The sequence below is a fragment of the Ambystoma mexicanum genome, chromosome 3q, assembly GCF_040938575.1.
Source record: "Ambystoma mexicanum isolate Mex_15411 chromosome 3q, UKY_AmexF1_1, whole genome shotgun sequence".
NCBI lineage: Eukaryota > Metazoa > Chordata > Amphibia > Caudata > Ambystomatidae > Ambystoma > Ambystoma mexicanum.
Window position 1 is genome coordinate 690,777,634 of NC_090926.1, and position 19,989 is coordinate 690,797,622.

A 19,989-nucleotide genomic window follows, 5' to 3' on the forward strand; every position below is an offset into this window, starting at 1 on the left:
GCTTACTTGCCTGCCAGTTGAGCCTCTGATCCTCTTCTGTTTGGAACTACTTTTCCTGTTGGGTGGGGCTGGAGCCACTCCCTAGATTCAGAACACTGGAACTCTTCTGGAAGGCAGGAACTCTTTTCTTACCAGGAACTCTTTTCTTACTTAGGCGTGGCTGTGGAAGGAGACACCTAAGCACTACAGGAGGCTATTTAAACCACACCCGGTGGATGAATCTTGCTTTGCGTTATTCTGCAACCTCTGCGGCAGAACGCTCATCGTGTCTTCTGTATCCGGTCCTGGGCCTAAGGAAAAAGGCTTACCATCCTGAATCCAGTCTTCAGCAACACCTATAAAGACAAGAAAGAACAGGTTAGCATTCCGGCATCTGAAAGGCAAAGGCTTACCATCCTGAATCCAGTCTTCAGCAACACCTATAAAGACAAGAAAGAACAGGTTAGCATTCCGGCATCTGAAAGGCAAAGGCTTACCTACTCTTCGTGCGCTCCGGAGGTCTTCACACTGCATTCCGGCATCTGAAAGACAAAAGTTTACCAACTCTTCGCACGCTCCGGAGGCCTTCGGCGCTGCATCCCGCATCTGAAAGACAAAACAAGGTGCGTTTAAAGACATTGGGGAACTTTAATACTCACGTGCCATTACTCCTTTCCACATCTAATCCAGTGGGTATTCCGGCACCCTGCAGCCGCTCCGAACTCGTACCTGCAAAATAAAAAGACAGTTAGAGCGCATAGTGAAGCAGGCAACAAGCGCTTACTTACGTGCTTCCAGGCGCTTCTATTCATCACACGGGCTCCATCTTCAACTCACTTCAGCCCGTCATCGCCGGAACCCTGCAAAACAAGAGACATCATTACTAAAGACTTTAAAGACATTTGAATGACTCGAAACTTACCGTTCGTGCAGTAAACGACGGACAGCAGTCCTCTGAAGTCAAGAGGCCTGCGCTACCTATCCAGTGAAGAAACTGGTTACAGCACCCTGCCCCGAGGCAGATGGAGAGCTCGGCATTCACTTACCTAAGGTGAGAGCGTTAACCTTTGGGGGTCTACAGGAGAGGAGAAGAGGAAAGAGATAGGGACACCCCAATAACCCCAGTTCATTAACCCCATATTTTCTATCTGCAGACATCTTACTCTACACGTCAGGCATACAGTGCACAGAGGTCCAGCCCAAAGAGCCAACCGGGTGCTACACATCACCTTTGAAGATACGGTAGTCGCCCAGTCAAGACGGGCGCCTCTGCGAGAATCAGGTGAGCGTTACACTATCCCTATCGTGACGTGTAGTGTACCCAAAATCCCTCACGTGCTGAGGTCCCTCTGATTGTATTTTTTCTGCCATGAGGGAGCCCAAGGCTATTGTGAGTGAGTACATGAAGAAGACAAAAGTAGTAAGATGTCTATGTTCCTTCCACCCCGAGCGGGGAGGTAGGGAGAACACATGTGAATCTTAGCAGATACAATCATCAGAAAAGCTGTTACGGTAAGTAATTCATGTCTTCTGATGCTTGTTAATCTGCTTAGAATAACATGCTGTGCATAGACTAGTGAGCAGTACCCGGAGTTGGAGGTGGGTTGTGAGAAGGAACAGTTGAGAAGAACAAGTTACTTTCTTACCTGGTAACGTTCTTTCGATGGGATGGTCCGACGACGTATTCCATATCTATGACATGTAATCACCACAGCTGTGCTGCTTCAGAAACTTTTTTCGGGGTCTGCGTCTTGCGTCGATGACGTTGATGCGCCGTCGTCGAGGACGTCATCTGATGTGATAAGTAGGACGCACGACGCCCGTAGCCTCAGTTGTAGTTTTTTCCCCCAGAACGTGTGACATTAGTCAACTGCCAGTCAGACACAAAGCCTTGCGGAACGTAAGCTGCAATCGCAAAAGTAATTCTGCAGCGGGGAAGGCAGGGAGGGAGCGATATGGAATACGTCGTTACCAGGTAAGAAAGTAACTTGTTCTTCGAGGGGATTGGGTCCTCGACGTATTCCATATCTATGACAGACTCCCAAAGCAGTACCAGAGCAAGGAGGAGGGAAAGAATTTAGAATCAAAATTTAGAATTGCCAATCAAATAGCAGAGCAAAGGACCGCCTTGCCAAAGGCCAGATCCTATCCTCGGATGGAATCGAGGGAATAGTGACGTACAAATGTATGTGTTGAAGTGCAGGTTCCTACATCACAGATGTTGCGAATAGGAACACCCCTCTGCAGGGCAGTAGATGCAGCCATACGCCTGGTAGAATGGGCCCGCAAGCCAGCCGGTGCGTCCTTACCCGCCAAGCGGTAACACTCCGAGATGGCTAAAATAATCCAGCGAGACAAAGTCTGTTTCGTCACAGCTTGCCCCAAACGCTTTCCAGCGTAACCAATAAAGAGTTGATCGTCCACTCTGACCCGGGACATGCGTGAAACATAAAAGCTTAAAGCTCTCCTAGGATCAAGCCTATGGAGCCTCTCCTCTTCCTTACCAGGATGCAGAGGAGGATAGAATGCCGGAAGAACAACCTTCTGGGCCAAATGAAATTCCGAAACTACCTTCAGAAGAAAAGAAGGACGAACTCGAAGGACAACCCTGTCCTTGTGAAATACAGTGAAGGGTGGCTTAACTGAAAGTGCCTGTAACTCACTCACTCTGCGAGCGGAAGTAACCGCAACTAAAAACACAGTTTTCAGAGTTAACAGCCTCAAAGGGCAAGAATGTAAAGGCTCAAATGGAGCACCCATAAGAAACTTAAGAACAAGGTTTAAATCCCAACCGGGCACCAGGAAAGGTGACGGAGGCAACACATTAGTGAGCCCTTTCAGAAACTGTGAAATTAAAGGGATTTTAAAGTAAGAACACTCTTCAGACGAGCGCTTAAAGATGGACAGCGCCGCCAGGTAACCTTTAATGGTACCCACTTGCAAGCCCCTGTGGGCCAAAGAAAGTAAAAAAGGACAGAACCATGGGGATGACGCATGCAAAAGGATCCACATTCTTAACTCTGCACCAGTCGCAGAACTTACGCTAACGGCAACGGTACAGAGACTTAGTGCTGTCCTTCGGGCCGAAAGCAACACCTCCATCACGTCTTCAGGGAGGTCCCAATCCTTATACCTCAACCTGACCCCCCTCCCGTGAGAGCAGATCGTCTCGGTAGGGAAGACGATGTGGAGGGCATATGGACAAGTCGAGAAGGTCAGAGTACCACGTCCTCCGAGCCTAGCCAGAGCAATGAGGATCATCCGGGAACCGAACTTCCGTAACCTCCGCAGCACTTGCGGGATGACAGGGACTGGAGGAAACGCGTACAGCAGCGGGAATGACCACTCCACCACGAACGCGTCTCCTAAGACTCCTTTTGGAGGAAATTCCCGCAAGCAAAACCTTTTGCACTTCCGGTTGACACTGGAGGCGAAGAGATCCACTTGAGGGGTCCCCCAAAGGGCGAAGATCTCCAAGAGAATCTCCTGAGCCAACTCCCACTCGTGAGAGATCGTGCTCTGCCTGCTCAGAGCGTCCGCCGTCACGTTTTCGTCTCCGGCCAGATGAACTGCCGAGATCGAAACCTCCTGCTGGATGGCCCAGAACTCGAGCTGCATCGCCTCCCTGCACAGAGGAAGTGACCCTGCCCCTCCCCCCCTTTTGTTGAGGTAGTGCATGGCCACTGTGTTGTCGTCAGGATCAGGGCACTCTTTCCTCACACAGTCGGCAGAAAAGCCTTCAGGGCTAGCCTGACGGCCCTCAGCTCCAACAGATTGATATGGAGTCTGGACTCCGACGGAGACCAACGACCGCTGACTGTCAGCCCGTTGGCATGAGCTCCCCATCCCGTGAGGGATGCATCCGTCACGATCGTCACATCCGGCCAGGGAAGCCAAAATGGAGCCCCCTTCATCAAGTTGCCTTCGACGGCCCACCACAGAAGGTCCTGGGCGACCGAGGGCGGCACCTGAACCGGGTCCGACATCCCGCCGGAGGACTGCGACCATTGCATCTTAAGTGCCCACTGCAAAGATCTCATCCGCAGGCGAGCCTCTGGCACCAGAAGAATGCAGGATGCCCTGAGGCCGAGCAACCTCAAGAACTCGAACGCTGGGAGCGTCTGGGCATGCTGAAACATGTGCACCATCTGCTGAATGTGAAGAGCCCTTACCTGGGGAGGGAAACACTGCCCCAGGGAAGTGTCGAGCACTGCTCCGATGTACTGGAGCCGCTGTGTTGGTGTCAAATGGGACTTCTTTAAATTGAGGGAGAAGCCCAGCCTGTGAAGGGAGTGGCAAGTGACGGACAGATGATCCAGGACTTGCTCGGGAGAGCTCCCCCTGATCAACCAATCGTCCAGGTAGGGGTAGACGTGAATCCCCCCCCCCTTGCCTGAGATGCGCTGCCACTACCACCATGAGCTTGGTGAATACCCTCGGGGCGGAGGTCAATCCGAACGGCAGGACCCGAAACTGAAAGTGCCAGTCGCCAACCGCGAACCTCAGGTACTTCTTGTGCTTGGGATGGATCGGCACATGGAAGTAAGCATCCTTGAGGTCGAGAGACACCAACCAGTCCTGAAGCTGAAGGGCCTGGAGGACTTGAGAGAGAGTAACCATTTTGAACTTGTCCTTCCTGAGGAGTTTGTTCAAACCGCGCAAGTCCATGATGGGTCTCAATCCCCCGTCTTTCTTCGAAATCAAAAAATAAGGGGAATACCATCCCTTGTTCCTCTCCGCTACAGGCACCAGTTCTATGGCGCCTTTCTCCAGCAGGGCTTGAATTTCCTGCGCAAGGAGCGGATCCGGACTCTGCAAAGAGAGGTTCCCCGGTGGATTGTCGCGAGGCCTGTGCCGAAAGGGAAGACAGTAGCCGTGGGTTATGATCTCCAGAACCCACACATCTGAAGTAATGGCACGCCACTTTACAAGATGCTGCGCCAGCCTTCCCCCAACCGGCGAACCATGGGGCATGGCCTCATGACCGAGTGGTAGCGGCTGCGGCGTTACCTGAGGGCAAAGAGGCAACTGCCCGAGCGGCCTTGGCACCACGGGTACCCTGTCGTCCACCTCTGGTACCCCTGTGTTGGCCTCTTTGACTGCCAGCCCCTCTCGCTTTACTGAAGGACGAGTAATAGCGAAAGGAACCACCCCTCCATTGCTGTCCCCTAGGACGAAAAGGCGGAGGTTGGCGAACTGCAGCGCCCAACGACTTCGCTGCAGCTTTTGAGGTCTGCATCCTCTCATGGCTCTCGTCAGCCTTGCTGCCAAAAAGGTGTTCACCGTCAAAGGGCATGTTGAGGAGCCGGGACTGCACATCAGGAGCAAACCCCGACTTCCGCAACCACGCAAACCTGCGTATCACGGTGCTCGCCGCCATGGACCTGCTGACTCATTCAGCCAAGTCCAAACCCGACTGAACGGACTCACACATGGCATCCTTACCATCCTGGACCATAGCAAGGAAACCATCCCGTTCGTCCCCTTCGGGAATATGTTCAGCCGCTAACGCAACACAGTTCCACAGAGTGTGTGTGAAACGAGACAAGGCACAAATGGAGTTGGCCGCCTGAAGCGCCATACCACCAGAAGAAAACACTTTCTTTGCCCAGCCATCAAAACGTTTGTCGTCCCTATCAGGAGGGATGGTAGGGTACGACACCTGCTTTGTCGGGGCCGTGGCCGCCTGCACCACCAAACTCTCCGGAGTGGGGTGCCTGGTCAAGTAGCAGGGGTCGCTACTGGCTGGACGGTATTTTCGCGACAAGAACCTGCCCACTGCCGGGAGACTCTCCGGAGCAGTCCAAGCCGCCGCCACCCTTCTCTGTAAAGCCATATGGAACGGCAGTACCGGGTCAGTTGGGGGACCAACATCAAGGATGTCTGTGAGATCATCCTGCACAAACTCCCCTGGGGGAGCAGACCATCCCAAGTACTCAGAAACCCTAGACATAAGGCGTCGGTACGAGGAATCGGCATGAGAGCCAGGCTCAGGCCTACAAAACTCCACCTCCGGAGAGGTGTCCAGTCCACTGGCATCATGCAGTGACTGCCTCAAATCGTCAAACTGACTATGGCCCGAGACAATTTCATCTGGAACCTGACTAGGAACCAGGCCATCAGAATCCTCATCCGGCTCTCAAATATATTCCAGGTGGCGAAAAGAAGGCACCCGAGAGTGCTTGCTCTTAACCAGAGCCTTCCTAGGGGGTTCCCCCGTGCCACGGGGTACCTCCGACACCCCGGCCTCGAAAGGCGTCGAGGGCATCGAGCAAATCGGCGCCGGCGTCGAGAGAACAGGCATCGGCGCCGAGAGGATCGGCGTCGAGTAAATCGGCGTCTACGTCAGACGCAGCGCCGCCAGCATCGGCGGCGTCGACACAGACCTCGAAGCCGGAGCTCCGAGCGTGTCCTTCGAGGACCTGAGCGTCGACGACTTCCTCGGAGCCGGAGCCTCGAGAAAGCCTGTCGACGCCCTCGACGCCTCAGACGTCGATGTCTTTGAAGACATCACAGGTGCACACGGTCTCGAACGCGTCGAGGACCGGGACCTGGAACGGGTACGTCGAGAACGAGTTCCCTTGTCCAAACGGGACCTCTCCCGTGACTCGTGCCGACCACTCTTGCGAGCAGTGTCTCTCGACCTCTCACGACGGACCCCACTCGGGGGCGCGGACGGCCTAGTACCCTGCGACTCAAGAATCGCCAGCATTTTCTTCCCGAAGGAAGCCCATTCCTCCGGCGTCGCACGGCTGGTGGGGTAAGCGACGTGCCGGGCAGAGTCCTCCGAAGAGGACCTGGAAGACGACCGGTGTCGGCGCTTCCGAGAATGCCTCGAAGAGGCTGAGGAGTGGCGAGACCGACTCCTAGAAGGAGACCCACGAGACTTCCAACGATGACGCGGAGAGTCTCCTCTCGAATCATCCGTCGAAAGCCCCGCAGACTTCGACTTCCGGGGCTTGGACACCCGACCTACCGACAACAACTTCTTACGTTCACGTAAGGCTTTGGACGTGAGCGACTGGCAGTCGATACAGTCATCTGTGTCGTGGGCCTCCCCGAGGCACCAGAGGCAGGCGTCGTGCGAGTCCGTCACCGACATCTTGGACCCACACTCCCCGCACTTCTTGAAGCCCAGACGCGGGGTCGAAGACGAAGTAGAAGACATCTTCACACGAAGGATTTTCACAAAAATGAACAGGTTCGAAGAACAGAACTCCAAAGAGTCGAGGCGTTAACCGAGATTCACGAAGCAACACGTTCGCGGAAAAAACGGAACTGAGGCTACGGGCGTCGTGCGTCCTACTTATCACATCGGATGACGTCGGAGGAAGTCCTCGACGACGGCGCATCGACGTCATCGACGCAGGACGCAGAAAAAAGTTTCCGAAGCCGCACATCTGTGGTGATTACATGTCATAGATATGGAATACGTCGGAGGACCCAATCCCCTCGAAAATATGTCTTAGTACTGCTTGTCCCACCTGAGAATCAGACCTAGAATGAGTGTCTAGGCAATAGTGTTTTGGAAAGGTGTGTACAGAACTCCAGGTTGCCGCTTTGCAAATGGACTCAAGGGAACATTTGCAATGAATGCTATGGATGCCCCAGTGCCTCAAATAGAATGTGCTCTAGGCTTGAAGGGCAGTTCTCTTAGCAAGAGTAACAGTGTGATGCATTTGACAATCCACCTTGAGAGCTGATTTAGAGACGGGATCCCGGGATCCCCTTCTCTACCAGCTGTCACTGAAACGAAAAACTTGTTTGTTTTCCTCAGTGGTTTAGTTCTTTCCAGATAGAACATGACTGGCCTGCGCACATCTAGTGTGTGTAGGCTTCTTTCGGCCATGCTAGTTGGATTCTGGGAAAAGGTAGGTAGTTCAATCTATTGGTTCACATGGAACTTCGAGATGAATTTAGGCGCAAATCTGGGGTGAGTGCGCAGATCTACCTTATGCCTGTGGACTGTAACAAAGGGGTCTAGAACAGAAAGAGCCTGTAGTTCGCTAACCCTTCTAATAGAAGGGATAGCCACTAGGAAGGCCGTTTTATAAGTCAGGTCTTTTAGACTTGCTTTATGCATTGGCTCAAAGGGAGCTCCCATGATCCTGGTCTAAACCACATTTAGGTCCCACCCACGAGCTGGGTGAGAAATGGGAGGATAAATGCTCTTAACCCCTTCCATAAAGGCCTTGATGCCCGGTATCTTCCACCACAACACCTTGTGTTGTGATGTGGTGTAGGCTGAGTGTGCAGACAGATGAACCTTTAGGGAATTGAAGACCAACCCAGTATCTAACAAATGGGCAAGGTACAGTACAATGTGTGTTGGTGAGCAATCGATGTAATTGACGCCAATGGAATTACACCAGATGACAAAACAGGCTGGCATAGCAATAACTTGTTTTCGGTTTTCTAGCTTCCCCGAGTATGTCAATGCACCCCTGAGGGAGCTGTAGGTGTCCAAACTCTGACTTCAGGAGCCAGGCTGCTAAGTTCAGAGTTTATGGGTATGGGTGTAGGGTCTCCCCCCTGTCATGAGACAACATGTTGTACGGTCAGGGTAATTTTACTGGTGGGGAGAGGGACTATTTCCATCAGATGAGCAAACCAGGGTTGGCGGGCCCACATGGGGGCCACCAGTATCATGGTAACTGGTTCCTGGTGCATCTTCTGCGCTATCTTGTTGAGAAGGGGAATTGGGGGGGGAAGCGTAGACAAACTTCCCTGACCATGTTATCCAGAGACCGTTCCCCTTGGAGCGGTTCTGGGGGTACCTGGAGGCATAGTCTTGCATTGGGCGTTCTCCTGAGTCGCAAACAGGTCCATCTCTGGGAAGCCCCATTCTGCGAAGACGTTGGACACAATGTCTTCGTGCAAACGCCATTCGTATTCTTCGGGTAGAGGACAATCTCTGCTGAACACGTCTGCCAGAAGATTGAGTTCCCCTGGAACATGTTGGGACAACAGAAACATCTCATGTTTGAGAGCCCATATCCAAATGTTTTGGGACAGCTTGGATAGCCCTGGAGAGTGTGTACCCCCCTGTTTGTTCAGGTAATACATGGCTGTAGAGCTGTCTGTTAGAATTAGCACCATCTTCCCTTGCAGTTGCATCTGAAAGGCTTTTAATGCCTTGAACACCGCTAATAGTTTTAGTAAACTTATGTGGTTGGACGCTACTTGAGGGGACCACACTCCATGTGCTGTCTGCTGAAGCAGGTGAGCTCCCCACCCCGTGAGAGATGCGTCTGTCTTGAGAGTGGCTTCCACTGCAGGGGTGGTGAAGGTCTTTCCCTTCAAGAGATTTTCTCTTGACCACCACTGCAGAGTGAGAACGAGGGCTGGCGAGACAACTATTAGCTTCCCATTGTCCGCTGGCATGACACCACTGGCTGTTGAGCCACTCTTGCATGGGGCGCATGCGCAGCCACGCGTGGGGAACCAAGTATATGCACAACGCCATCATTCCTAGCAAGCGCATAGCTTTGTGCACCGTCACCTCCCGACTGGCTGCATATTGAGGGATCTGGAAAAGCATGTTCTGAACCCTCTTGTTGGAGGAGAAAACAAGGCCCCCAGAAATTGTTTTGTTTGACTGGGGACTAGACTGGATTTATTCTCGTTGATGGAGAACCCCAGACTGAAGAGAAGGTCCACGTTTTTTTGGGTATTCAGAAAGCATGTGTCGTACGAGTCCCGTTATGAGCCAGCCGTCGAGCTAAGGGTAACCCGGGACAGATAACCTGCGCAGGTGTTCTGCCAGGACCTTCGTAAACACCCTTGGCGCTGAGGCGATGCAGAAGGGGAGTACCTTGAATTGGTAATGCCGGTCCTCTATCATGAACCTTAGATATTTTCTGTGCACTGGCAACATTGAAATATGAAAGTATGCATCTTTCATGTCCAATGTTGCCATGTAGTCCCACCGTTTCAACAGTGGGATCACCTCCTTTAGCATTACCATATGAAACTTCTGAGGTTTTATGAACTTGTTCGCTGGGCGCAGGTCTAAAACAGGGCGCATGGTGAGGTCCTTTTTGGGTACAAGGAAGTACACTGAATAAATACCCTTGTTTACCTGAAGAATACGGACGGCTTCTATGGCGTCCTTTCCCAGCAGAGCTTTCACCTCTTGATTCAGGATCTCCAGATGGTCCGGTGAAAGGCGCTGTGAGCGTGGTGGTCTGAATTGTGGAGGTCGGGCGAATTCCAAGCAGTACCCGTGGGCGACCGTCTTTATGAACCACTGGTCTGAAGTTATACCCTCCCATGCCTTGAGGAAAGATGTTAAGCGCCCCGGAACCGGGGTGACATGGGAGGGGACACGGATCTGATGGTCATTTCTGACCGGAGGCTGCAGCTCCTCAAGGATTGGGGACTCCACCTCTGGCTTTGCCGTGTCGCTGACCTCTTGGAGGGTAGTACGTCAGGCTTCCCGATGCTTGACCGGTATTGAAATTTCCCCTGCAATAGTTGCTCTGGCTTGCACAGGACTGCCCTCGAAAGGACCGGCAAGAGTTACTTCCTCTCTGGGGGGACGGTCTCCGGGTGATCTGCTGCAGGGACGAGTTTCATTCTCTTTTTTGGCTGTTTCTAGGGCTTCGTCGACTGCCTTTCCGAAGAGGTCAGATTCTTCAATCGGCTTATTGATGAGCGAAGCCTGTGTTTTGGGCTTAAACCCTGAGGTGCGCAGCCAAGCGTGTCTTTTGAGTAAAGCTCCCTGGGTCAAGGACCTGCCTGCTGTTTCGGCCGTGTCCAGAGTGTTCTTTATCACATTCTGGTTCACCTGCCCTCCTTCGGACACTATAGAGAGAAGTTTGGACTGGACGGGTTGTGGGACCTCCTGGAGGCCTTCCTGGAGTAGCTTCCACTGAGCGTCAGCATTAACTCGCCAACAGCTTAGTATTATTTGGTATACGCGTGGTATATGCAGCAGCCGAGGTGACTCGCTTGCCCAATGCATACAGCCTCTTGGATTCTCTATCAGGAGGTGCTTCCCACGTGGCAAGGGGTACTCCTGCCTTTTCCGGGTGGTAGTCACTACCAGAGAATCGGGCGTAGTATGCCCTTTAATGTATAGTGGGTCCGAAAGGAGCTGGTAGAAATTACTTTTCAACTCTTGGGTTCACTGCCAGAGTTTGCGCTCGTGACACCAGAGAGGGAGCCAATCTTCTCGTAATAGAATTAAGGAGGGGAATGGCCTGGCTAGAGGGAGGTTTCTCCTTAAGAATATCCTCTACAAAGTCCTGTTCAGGCACAGCCTCCTGTGTAGAGATCTGAAAATGCTCAGCAGCCTTCTTTAACATGGTATTGAAGGCCATCTGGCCGTCTACAGGTGAGGCCTGGTGAGCAAAGAGTGGACGGAGGGGAATCTAGGCACAAAACATCAGTGTCTTGATCTTGATGGGGGAGCGTACATGGGTCTGTCTCCACCTGCTGGGTTTCTTCCAAATTGTCTGTGGCATCCACCTGGTCCTCCTCATAATTCTGTAGAAAGGAAGTTTCTTCCTCTTCATTATAAATGTCTCTATAACATCTATAACATCTGGACAATGTCTTCATGCTGGACGGGGACAGAAGGCTGATCTTCTTGTAGATGTGTTGATTGAAGATTAGGCTCTCCACGAGATCTTTTCAGAGAAGGATGCTCAGAAAAATGAATAATTCTTTCCAGGCGGTCCATACACCCTTCAAATGTCTCCCTTGTCCATTTAAAGCACCCAGAAGGGCCTACGGGTGGAAAAACATCGTCTTCCGCCCTATGTCGTCGAAAATTGTCTCGTAGGGTGTTAGAAAGATGCTCTTGACTGTCCTCATAGTAATCGTGAGAATCAGGATGCCATGGCGTATCCGTGGCCTGTCCCATGCTTTTCGAGTAAGCCCAACCGCCAAAGTAATTCTCTCGATGCTTTCTTCGATAATCGCAGAATCAGCGTAAGACAAAGGTTCCGTAGGACTAGCGGTAGATTTATTGCCTTCCGCAGCATTAGCGGGCCTAGCGGTCAGTTTTTTGACTTGAGGCCTAGATTTTTGGGCCTACTGCGGCCTTCGGACTGTCGTAGCGTCGGGTTTCCGCACTTTGACATGCGCACCTGATTTAGGGGTAGCGCCCTTGTTTGATTTAAGATGCCCAGTCGCAAGATGCTGCTGCGGATGCAGGGAAGGCTTTGGATCTGTACGATTCGAGGACTCCACTGAAATATTCGACGGGCCTGTTAGCGTTTTCACCTTTTTTGACGTACCCGTCGAAATAGGTGTAGGGGTTGTGTGCTTAGTGAGATGCAATTGTACGCCCCTGTCACCGGGTGTTGTCCCTGAAGCGAGACCAGTGTCAGGCCTTGAAGGGTCGGGGACGGGCGTGGCAGACCTAGAAATATCTGCCTCAAGGTCTATCACATCCGCAACAAATGTTTGGTCATCAGAAGTCCTCCCATCACTTCCGGCAGGTGTGGCGGTGGGGGAACGGGGCTCCACTCGCGACATACTGTACGCGGCCCACCGCTTTACTCTGCGCTCCTTAAGGGTCTTAGACCGAAGGAGTTTACACGCTGCACACCACTTCTCGTCATGATCTAAGGGGAGACGGGCGTTGCACGTACTATGCTCATCTTTCCAAAGATATCTGACACTACACTTAAGGCAGAACATAAAAGGAGTCCTTTCCATAGCAAAAGGGGAAGATGACACTCGCTTCATCAGTTGAATGATGGCAAAGGAGGCTGGCAGTGCTGGGGGTGGCTCAGATAGTAGGCCAAGGGGTCCCAAGCAGGAGAAGAGAGTGATCAGACCAGGAGAGTAGGGTGGTGACCTGGTAGGAGAAAGGGATGAAGCCGCAAAAGGGTGTGCAGTTGTGTCCGGTTGAGTGGGTTGGGCCGGAAAGAAGAAAAGTGAGAGAGGGGGGAGTCACAGAGGACATGGAATTGTGAGGTGGCTGATTCAAAGGAGTCGAGGTGGATATTGAAATGAACAAGGAGGAGGAGTTTGGAGAAAGAGGTCGAGAGGGAGGTGGCAAGGACGACCCATTCAGAGAGGAAGAGAGAAATAGGGCCAAGGGGCATGTAGATCGTAATGAGGATAAGAGAGAGTAGGCGAGACCCCAAGCCTACAGACGAGGCATTCAAAAGAGGAGTAGGATTGAGAAGGTATGATAGAAGCAGGGACCAACTCAGGGAAAATCAAGGCAACTCTACCTCCAGGCTTGCTAGGTCTGGGTTTGGAGAGGATTTTGTAGTCCTCAGCAAGGAAAGTGTCAAGAGCAGTGACAGCTGGCATTGAACCACGTCTCAGTAAGTGTGACAAGGTCAAAATCTTCAAGGAGACAGAGGTCAGGGGAGTGTTTGACAACAGAACAAGCATTCAGAGTAGCTAAGTGAAGCGGATTGCCACCTTTGAATGTTTTCTCAGGGGGAGTACAGGGGTGTGGTACTCCCATCAATGGTGGTGGAGAGGTTAGAGGAGAGGAAGGAGGGGTAGCAGGAGAAGAGAGGAAGTTAAGGAGAGCGGGCAGGCACCAGTCAAGGAGGAGAAGAGTAGCTGGAGAGCCTTATGCCATGACAATGCCATTGTGATAAACATAAATGATGCACCTAGAGCGTGAGAAATATGCCAAGAGTACTTCCCATCTAGTGCCGCCAATGGAAGAAGAGAAAAAAGGGGAAAGAGTGGGGACTAGATGGGGAGTGTATAGATTAGAAGGGACAGAAAAGAAGACGTCAGTGAAAGTCTGCCTGGAAGCAGCATTGACATAGGTGTCAGCTATAAGTAGGCCTGGATTAGAGTCCAGGTGGGATTTACTAAAATGGTTTCTTCCAGGTTTTGTGACAGAGATAGGATGGGTGATTGAGTAGCAGTTAGAACAGATGGGGGAGATGGAGACACATGTAGTGGGGAGGAGGGAGAAGGAAAGAGCCTGAAAGATTAACTGCACAATGTACAAATAACGCGCCAGGAGGGCCTAACAGCCAAGCAGGGCCTAGAAGGAAGAGGTGCTTTAAACAAAACATTCACATGGTTGCAGAGATTTTTAAATAACCCAGAGTAGGAGGGTGCTAAAATGCAGCACAAAACATACACTGTGCAGGTTCAAAGGCACATAAGAATCTTAATACAGGGGGGTGCAGGGGCTACAGAGGTGAAAAGGGGCAGCAGAAGATGGTGCCAGAGAGGCAGGGTGATGTGCAGCAATAAATGAAGGGCACCAAGGTCTGAAAGCAATGCACACATGTAGGACGCATGTGCAGTGGTCAATTATGGGTAGCGGATGGGACTCTTACAGGATGCTGTATAGAGGTGAAAAGTACTACTTGCACGTGAATGGTGTTGAGGTGCAGAAATGTTGGCAGAGGGCAGAAACGAGCAGAGCCTGGTATAATTGGCCGGAGTCCCATTGGGAAAGTGGGGGCATAGCAGCCAGCCGATGAATCAGCAAGCAAGCAGGGCATTCCCTTACCCAGCACTTGGAGAGGAAGTAACTGCTGGCAGGAATCAGAATTATTGGGGGCCCCTCCACGACCCTCCCAGACCCGGACAGGGGCTTGAGTGATGGGCCTTTGCCAGGGGCCCGCCACAGCCTGCCGGCTCCCTGATTAGGCTTTTGTGGCCCAGGCTGGCCAATTGCAGGTAATGCAGGGTGGGCTGGCGAGGCACTAGTTCAGTGAAGATAGTGTCGGCCATGATGCAATCATAGGCCACACAAGATGTTCAGCAGCCCATCAGGGTTATTGTGATGGAATTACAGGCCCAATACGGCACAAAATTAAACATGGGTGCACCGCCCAAAGAAGTAAAGCCAGTGGGCCCCACTGGGGTATTTCAAAAATCAAAGTGCATAAAAGTCAAAGGTCGATGGAACAGACTTTACATCCACCCCAAGCCCATTTGGGCTTACCTGCAGTGCAGCGTTGCTGCACTCGTGAATGAGGATCCTGCAGACCACGAGGCTCGCCAGAATTGCTGCATCAGTCACACTTTGTGCGGACGAAGTAGAATGAGCAGGCCTGGGAGGGCCTAGTGGTGGGGCTTCATTCGGGGGCCAGCTCAGCCTGCCAGCTCCCTGATTGGTCTTTTGTGGCCCAGGCTGGCCAATCACAGGTAATGCAGGGTGGGCTGGCGAGGCAAAAGTTCAGAGAAGATCGTGTTGGCCATGATGCAATTGTAGGCCACACAAGATATTCAGCAGCCCATCAGGGTTACTATGATGGAATTGCAGGCTCAATGCAGCACAAAATTAACCAATGAGGGAAAAGAGTTGGTCTTGAATATTGGAAAACTTAAAAGGCGTCCTCTTCATAGCAGAGGGAAGCAGCAGCCAGACCAAGAGAAAGGGCAGAGGAGGGGTAAAGGAAAAGCATTCCCTCCCTACTGTAAAGGACGTGCAGGAGGGCCAAGACTGCGTGGTAAAAAAGTCGCATAGCAGCCAAAGATGGAATGTCAACAGGCTGGATCAGGCGTTGAACAGCCATCGAAGGCAAGCTGACTGCCGAAGAAGAGGAAATAAGCAATATAAAACACTTATGAACTCCGCATTATGTGCGACCAACTTGTTAGGTAGAAAAAAAATCTATCTGTAGAATCTCGACGCATGAAGGATTTTGGATACACTACACCTCACGGATAGGGTTACAAAAAAAAAAAAGACAATAGACCACCATTACCACTAGATGTCTGACTATATGTACTGCATGTGATACTAGGCAGATTCATAAGCATCAGAAACTAATAAATATTTTTCCATAAAAAACACTTGTCAATCATTGTGCTATGCCTCAAGAAGTTTACAACTCTTGGGGGTTAAAAGGACCAGACAAGTCAAGCGAGGTAATGTTGGAAACCCCAGTCAAAAATGAATATAAAATGCAGTAGGCTCCCCCACTCTTCACAGATAAACATAAAACAGAATGTTTTACCAAAAAGCATCTGGAACACTCCAACATTAACCCGATTCCAATTAACTGTGGTGCTGTGAGAAATCTGCAGATATACTCACTTCTACTCCCCCTGGATCCTCTTCTCAGATGGCCGGGGAAAGGTCATTGCTTTTGGATCCTGACCCTGGGGGTGGAGAATCGAGAGAAGATCACCTGGGTGGAGGGTCCTTGGGGATTGGGAGTGGGGTACCCACATGCGAGATATGATATCCCCCCTTTCCCTTCTGAAAACCAACCTAACCCTTCCCCAGCCTTTATGGGCTATTGTCAAACATCCTCCCTAATTTTCCAACAGGACTAGTTCACAACTAGGAGTAGTGAACACCAGTAACTCCTTTCACCACTCTACTATTGGGAGGAGGAAGATGCCTGCAGAATACTTTGACAGGCATGTCCCTTTAACTACAGTCAGGCAAGTCCAATTGAGAGCCCATACCTGCAACTTGTTAAATGGCTGCAGGTGTATAATAAAAGGAGCCAAAAGAGCACCAAGGAGACGACCAACAGGGAGGCCTGTGTGGGAGAGACCAGCAGGGGACCCTGCTCATGAGGAGGCAGCCGTGGTGGGTCCGAAAAGGAAGTCAGGATGCCGGCAGACAACCCAGGAGTCTTGTGGAGCCCAGGGCAAGTTGGGTCGCCGGAGTCCCACAGGTGCAGGAGACTCCATGGTCGGGAAAGAGCAGCTGGAGCAGCAGACCAGGGAGAAAGAAGAGAGGATGCCAACAGCAACCGTGAAAAAGGGAAGCAGAGCAGCCGGCAAGTGCAGAAAAGCACACAAAGTGCACATTGGGCTCTCAGTGACGGCCAGCCGGCGAAGCAGAAGTGAAGCAGCATAGCTGTTGGAAAGGAATGCCAAGGATAGGTGAGTGCTGGGGAATTCCACGGGCGTTCCTAGGGGCTACGTATAAGTGCTATATGAACTAAAGAGAATGGCAAATGAAATGACACTTTCAGATTGAAAGCAAACCGAAGCCACAGGCTGAATAAGAATTCAACGGCAAAGTTAAAGCATGAATATTGAATACCGAACTGAATGAAAACTTTGGAATGAAAGTTAAATGGAAAGTGCCCATTTAAAAGAAACACATGAAATACGAGCGCAAGCATGAAAGTGCATGACTGAAAGGTGTGGAATCAATGAGACCAGCACAAAGTGAAGTTTGTGAACAAATACAGTGCAGCAAGGCCCAAGATTGGCATAGGATGTTTGACACATTGTGGCAAAGCCCAGATGATAATCAGGCGAAGCCAGGAGAATGTGAAACTGCACATAAAGCCAAAAGACCAACAAGCAGAAGCTAAGTGCATGTGAAACCGCACACAGGGGCAAATACAGAAGAACCTGTGTGGGCTGAAGAGCCTATGGTTCCTGGTTTTGTGACATGTGATAGGTGGACCGTGTGGTCTGACAACTGCGCCTAGACCAGAGAACCCTCTATTGTGAAAGCTGAAGACATTGTGAAACAAACCAAGGAGCAGCACTGTGAATTAACTGCCAATGTAATCCACAAGGAGTGTCAAGTTGACCTGGAATTGTGTTCAATATTGAAAGACTGAAACAAGTATAACTTGCTACGTTGACGTTTTGGAGAAGGGAATCCCAGGGCTTGCTGAACTGCAATGCTGTCTTGAGGACAGAGCCTCAAGACCCTTTTCTTTTGACTTGCATTGCCTTGAACTTGGGGAAGTGGACCTCAAGGATTTGTGGCCCTTTCTTGAACTTGGGGAAGGGGAGCTGAAAAGGAAGCTAGGAGCTGGAAGAAGCTCAGAACATTGTGTTGATCACCATTTCTTTCATTATTGACATCCCTACACATCTTTAGTTTAGTTGGGAGGACAAGGGCAGGTTTTGGACACAGACTTAATTTGAACTTTCTGACATAGACTTTCCTTAGTTTTGTACAGGTAGGGAAATTGCACCTTAGAATACGGCTAGTTAGGCCTCCAACCATCCTGACATTTGATTTAATAAACCATTTTATTTTGAGCTTTCAGTCTGTTGTCTGTGTCTTGCTTCAGGATGTCTTCACAGTGCTTACTTTTGCCCAAAAAAAAATGAAGCAAAAACAGATCTTACCTGTTGCGTAGCAAAGTAATCTTTCACCAGAGAACCCATGATTTGCTGAGGGGATTTGGCTGTGCAAATATGTGGTGTGACTGAATTACCCAGAATCCTTTCTGCATACCGGATCCAGCCTACAAATGACAAAATGTGAGCATTATAAATACAGTATGTTTCTTTCACAAACGTGGAGTGGATAACAAGATTTGCATAAGTAACAAAATACAGCAGAGTATTGAGTCAAGTAGCCTTAAAATGTACAGTTAATGTGGATTATAAGAATCATAGTATAAGATTGGTCACATAATATATAGTTCACACCACAAACAATTGTTTAGTGACACTTAAATGTCAGATATTATACAAACTGATGGGACCCACAAAACCGATATGGAAAGTGGAAGTCTGTTACAAAATGTCAGATCTATCAAGAATTGAGGCAGCGACCTGCAGGCTCGGAACATACGGTATATTTGCATCAAGTCATTGGACTATCTTAACATTAGTAGGGATTTTGGCAGCATTCATTTAAAAAAAATGATAAGCTGCATGAATGCACAGTCAAAAATAGCATTGAACGGAGTGGATACTGCATGCAGGTTTATGTTTCAATTTTCACATAACCATTTCTTTAGAGAAATCCTACCAAATTCAACTGACAAACCCCTTTAGTTTATGCGGCTTTTTACATGGGACAACTATGATAAACACCACAGATGGAGGAACTTCGTTTTAACCTCAGATTTAGTCCCTATTTGCCCAGAGTCGCCTTCCCCCTCTACATACATTTCTTAATTTGGCTCATCACAAAACAGAGGGTTTGACCAAGGGAAAATAGCATATTAGGAGTTACTCATACTACAGATGCCCTTTAGGGATCTAGCCACTACATGTCCATGGAATTAGGTATGGACATTTATCTATTTGTTTGCTTTTTAGGCACTTATACAGCAAGTAAAATACTGTTTCAAAGCGCACACAGGGAACAAGGGAATGAAACAGATTAAAAACAATACTGAAAACAAGTGGAGGGAAGGTGAAAAAAAGGACGAACATACTATGCCTTGTAGCTTTTCAGAACGTGCAAGTGCAACAAGGAAGAGGGAAGAGGGGGTAAGTGCAGGGGTGTACCTGGGCTGATGGGCAAGCCACAGATGAAGTGCGTGGTATGGCGAGTGCAACATGAGCTGCGTTAGGGGGGTGCCAAGGCAAGTGCTGAGGGTAGATAAGAGCTGGGGCCATTGGAGTGCAAAGTCGGAGAACCTGAGGATGCATAAGGGCCCAAGCCACCAATCACAGCAACTGTGAGATTAGCAGAGGAGAGAAGCAGCGAAGGAGGAGGTAAAGAGGAAAGTCTTGAGGAGCTTACAGAATTTAAGAAAGTCCTGCTCAAGGCACAGAAGGAGGGGGAGGATGTTCCATAGGAGGGAGCCAGCTGAGGAAAGTGTTCAACCACCTACCCTCTGTTTAGCAAAATGCTTTACACACAGAGTTGGTGCCAGAGGAACGACGTGGTCTAGAGGGAGAGTATTTAGTAAGAAACTTGAAGGCAGTCTTGTGGATGATGCAGAGGGATTTGAATAATATGTGCAGCAGCAGCTGGGAGCCAGTCAAGACTTTTTATGGCAGCAGAGATGCAGTCCCTGGGCTTAAGGCCATGGATAAGTCTTGCTTGCCTATTCTGGATTAGCTGGAGAAGTCGCAGAGTGGAAGAAGGAAGATTCAGAAGGAGGCTATCGCAATAGTCAATCCTAGAGAGAACCAGGGTGCGGGTAACTTTGAGCCTCTGAGGGAAGGTGAGAAAAGGGAGAATTCCTTTGAGAAGGAAAACTGAAATTGCAACTTCTTGGCGATGTCCTGAGTGTGAGGGAGGAATGAGAGAAGAGTCGGATGACTCCAACGTTTCTGGCTTCAGAAAAAGGAGCAGGGGGAGAGCCAATGGAGCAAGGCCAGAGTGAAGGCAAGACGGAGAGAGCAGGGGTCCTGATGGGAAGGATCTCAGTTTTACAGGCGTTGAGG

The 19,989-nt window shown here is 50.3% G+C and overlaps 1 protein-coding gene across 2 annotated transcripts in view; it reads right to left on the reverse strand.

The window, feature by feature from the left end:
* Positions 1-19,989, reverse strand: part of NARF (nuclear prelamin A recognition factor) — a 527,845-nt gene that overhangs the window by 170,548 nt on the left and 337,308 nt on the right. For both annotated transcript variants that reach the window (XM_069654602.1, XM_069654603.1), the window contains exon 7: positions 17,986-18,104. In XM_069654602.1, the coding sequence (XP_069510703.1) occupies positions 17,986-18,104 (119 nt within the window). The remainder of the gene's footprint in view (positions 1-17,985; positions 18,105-19,989) is intronic.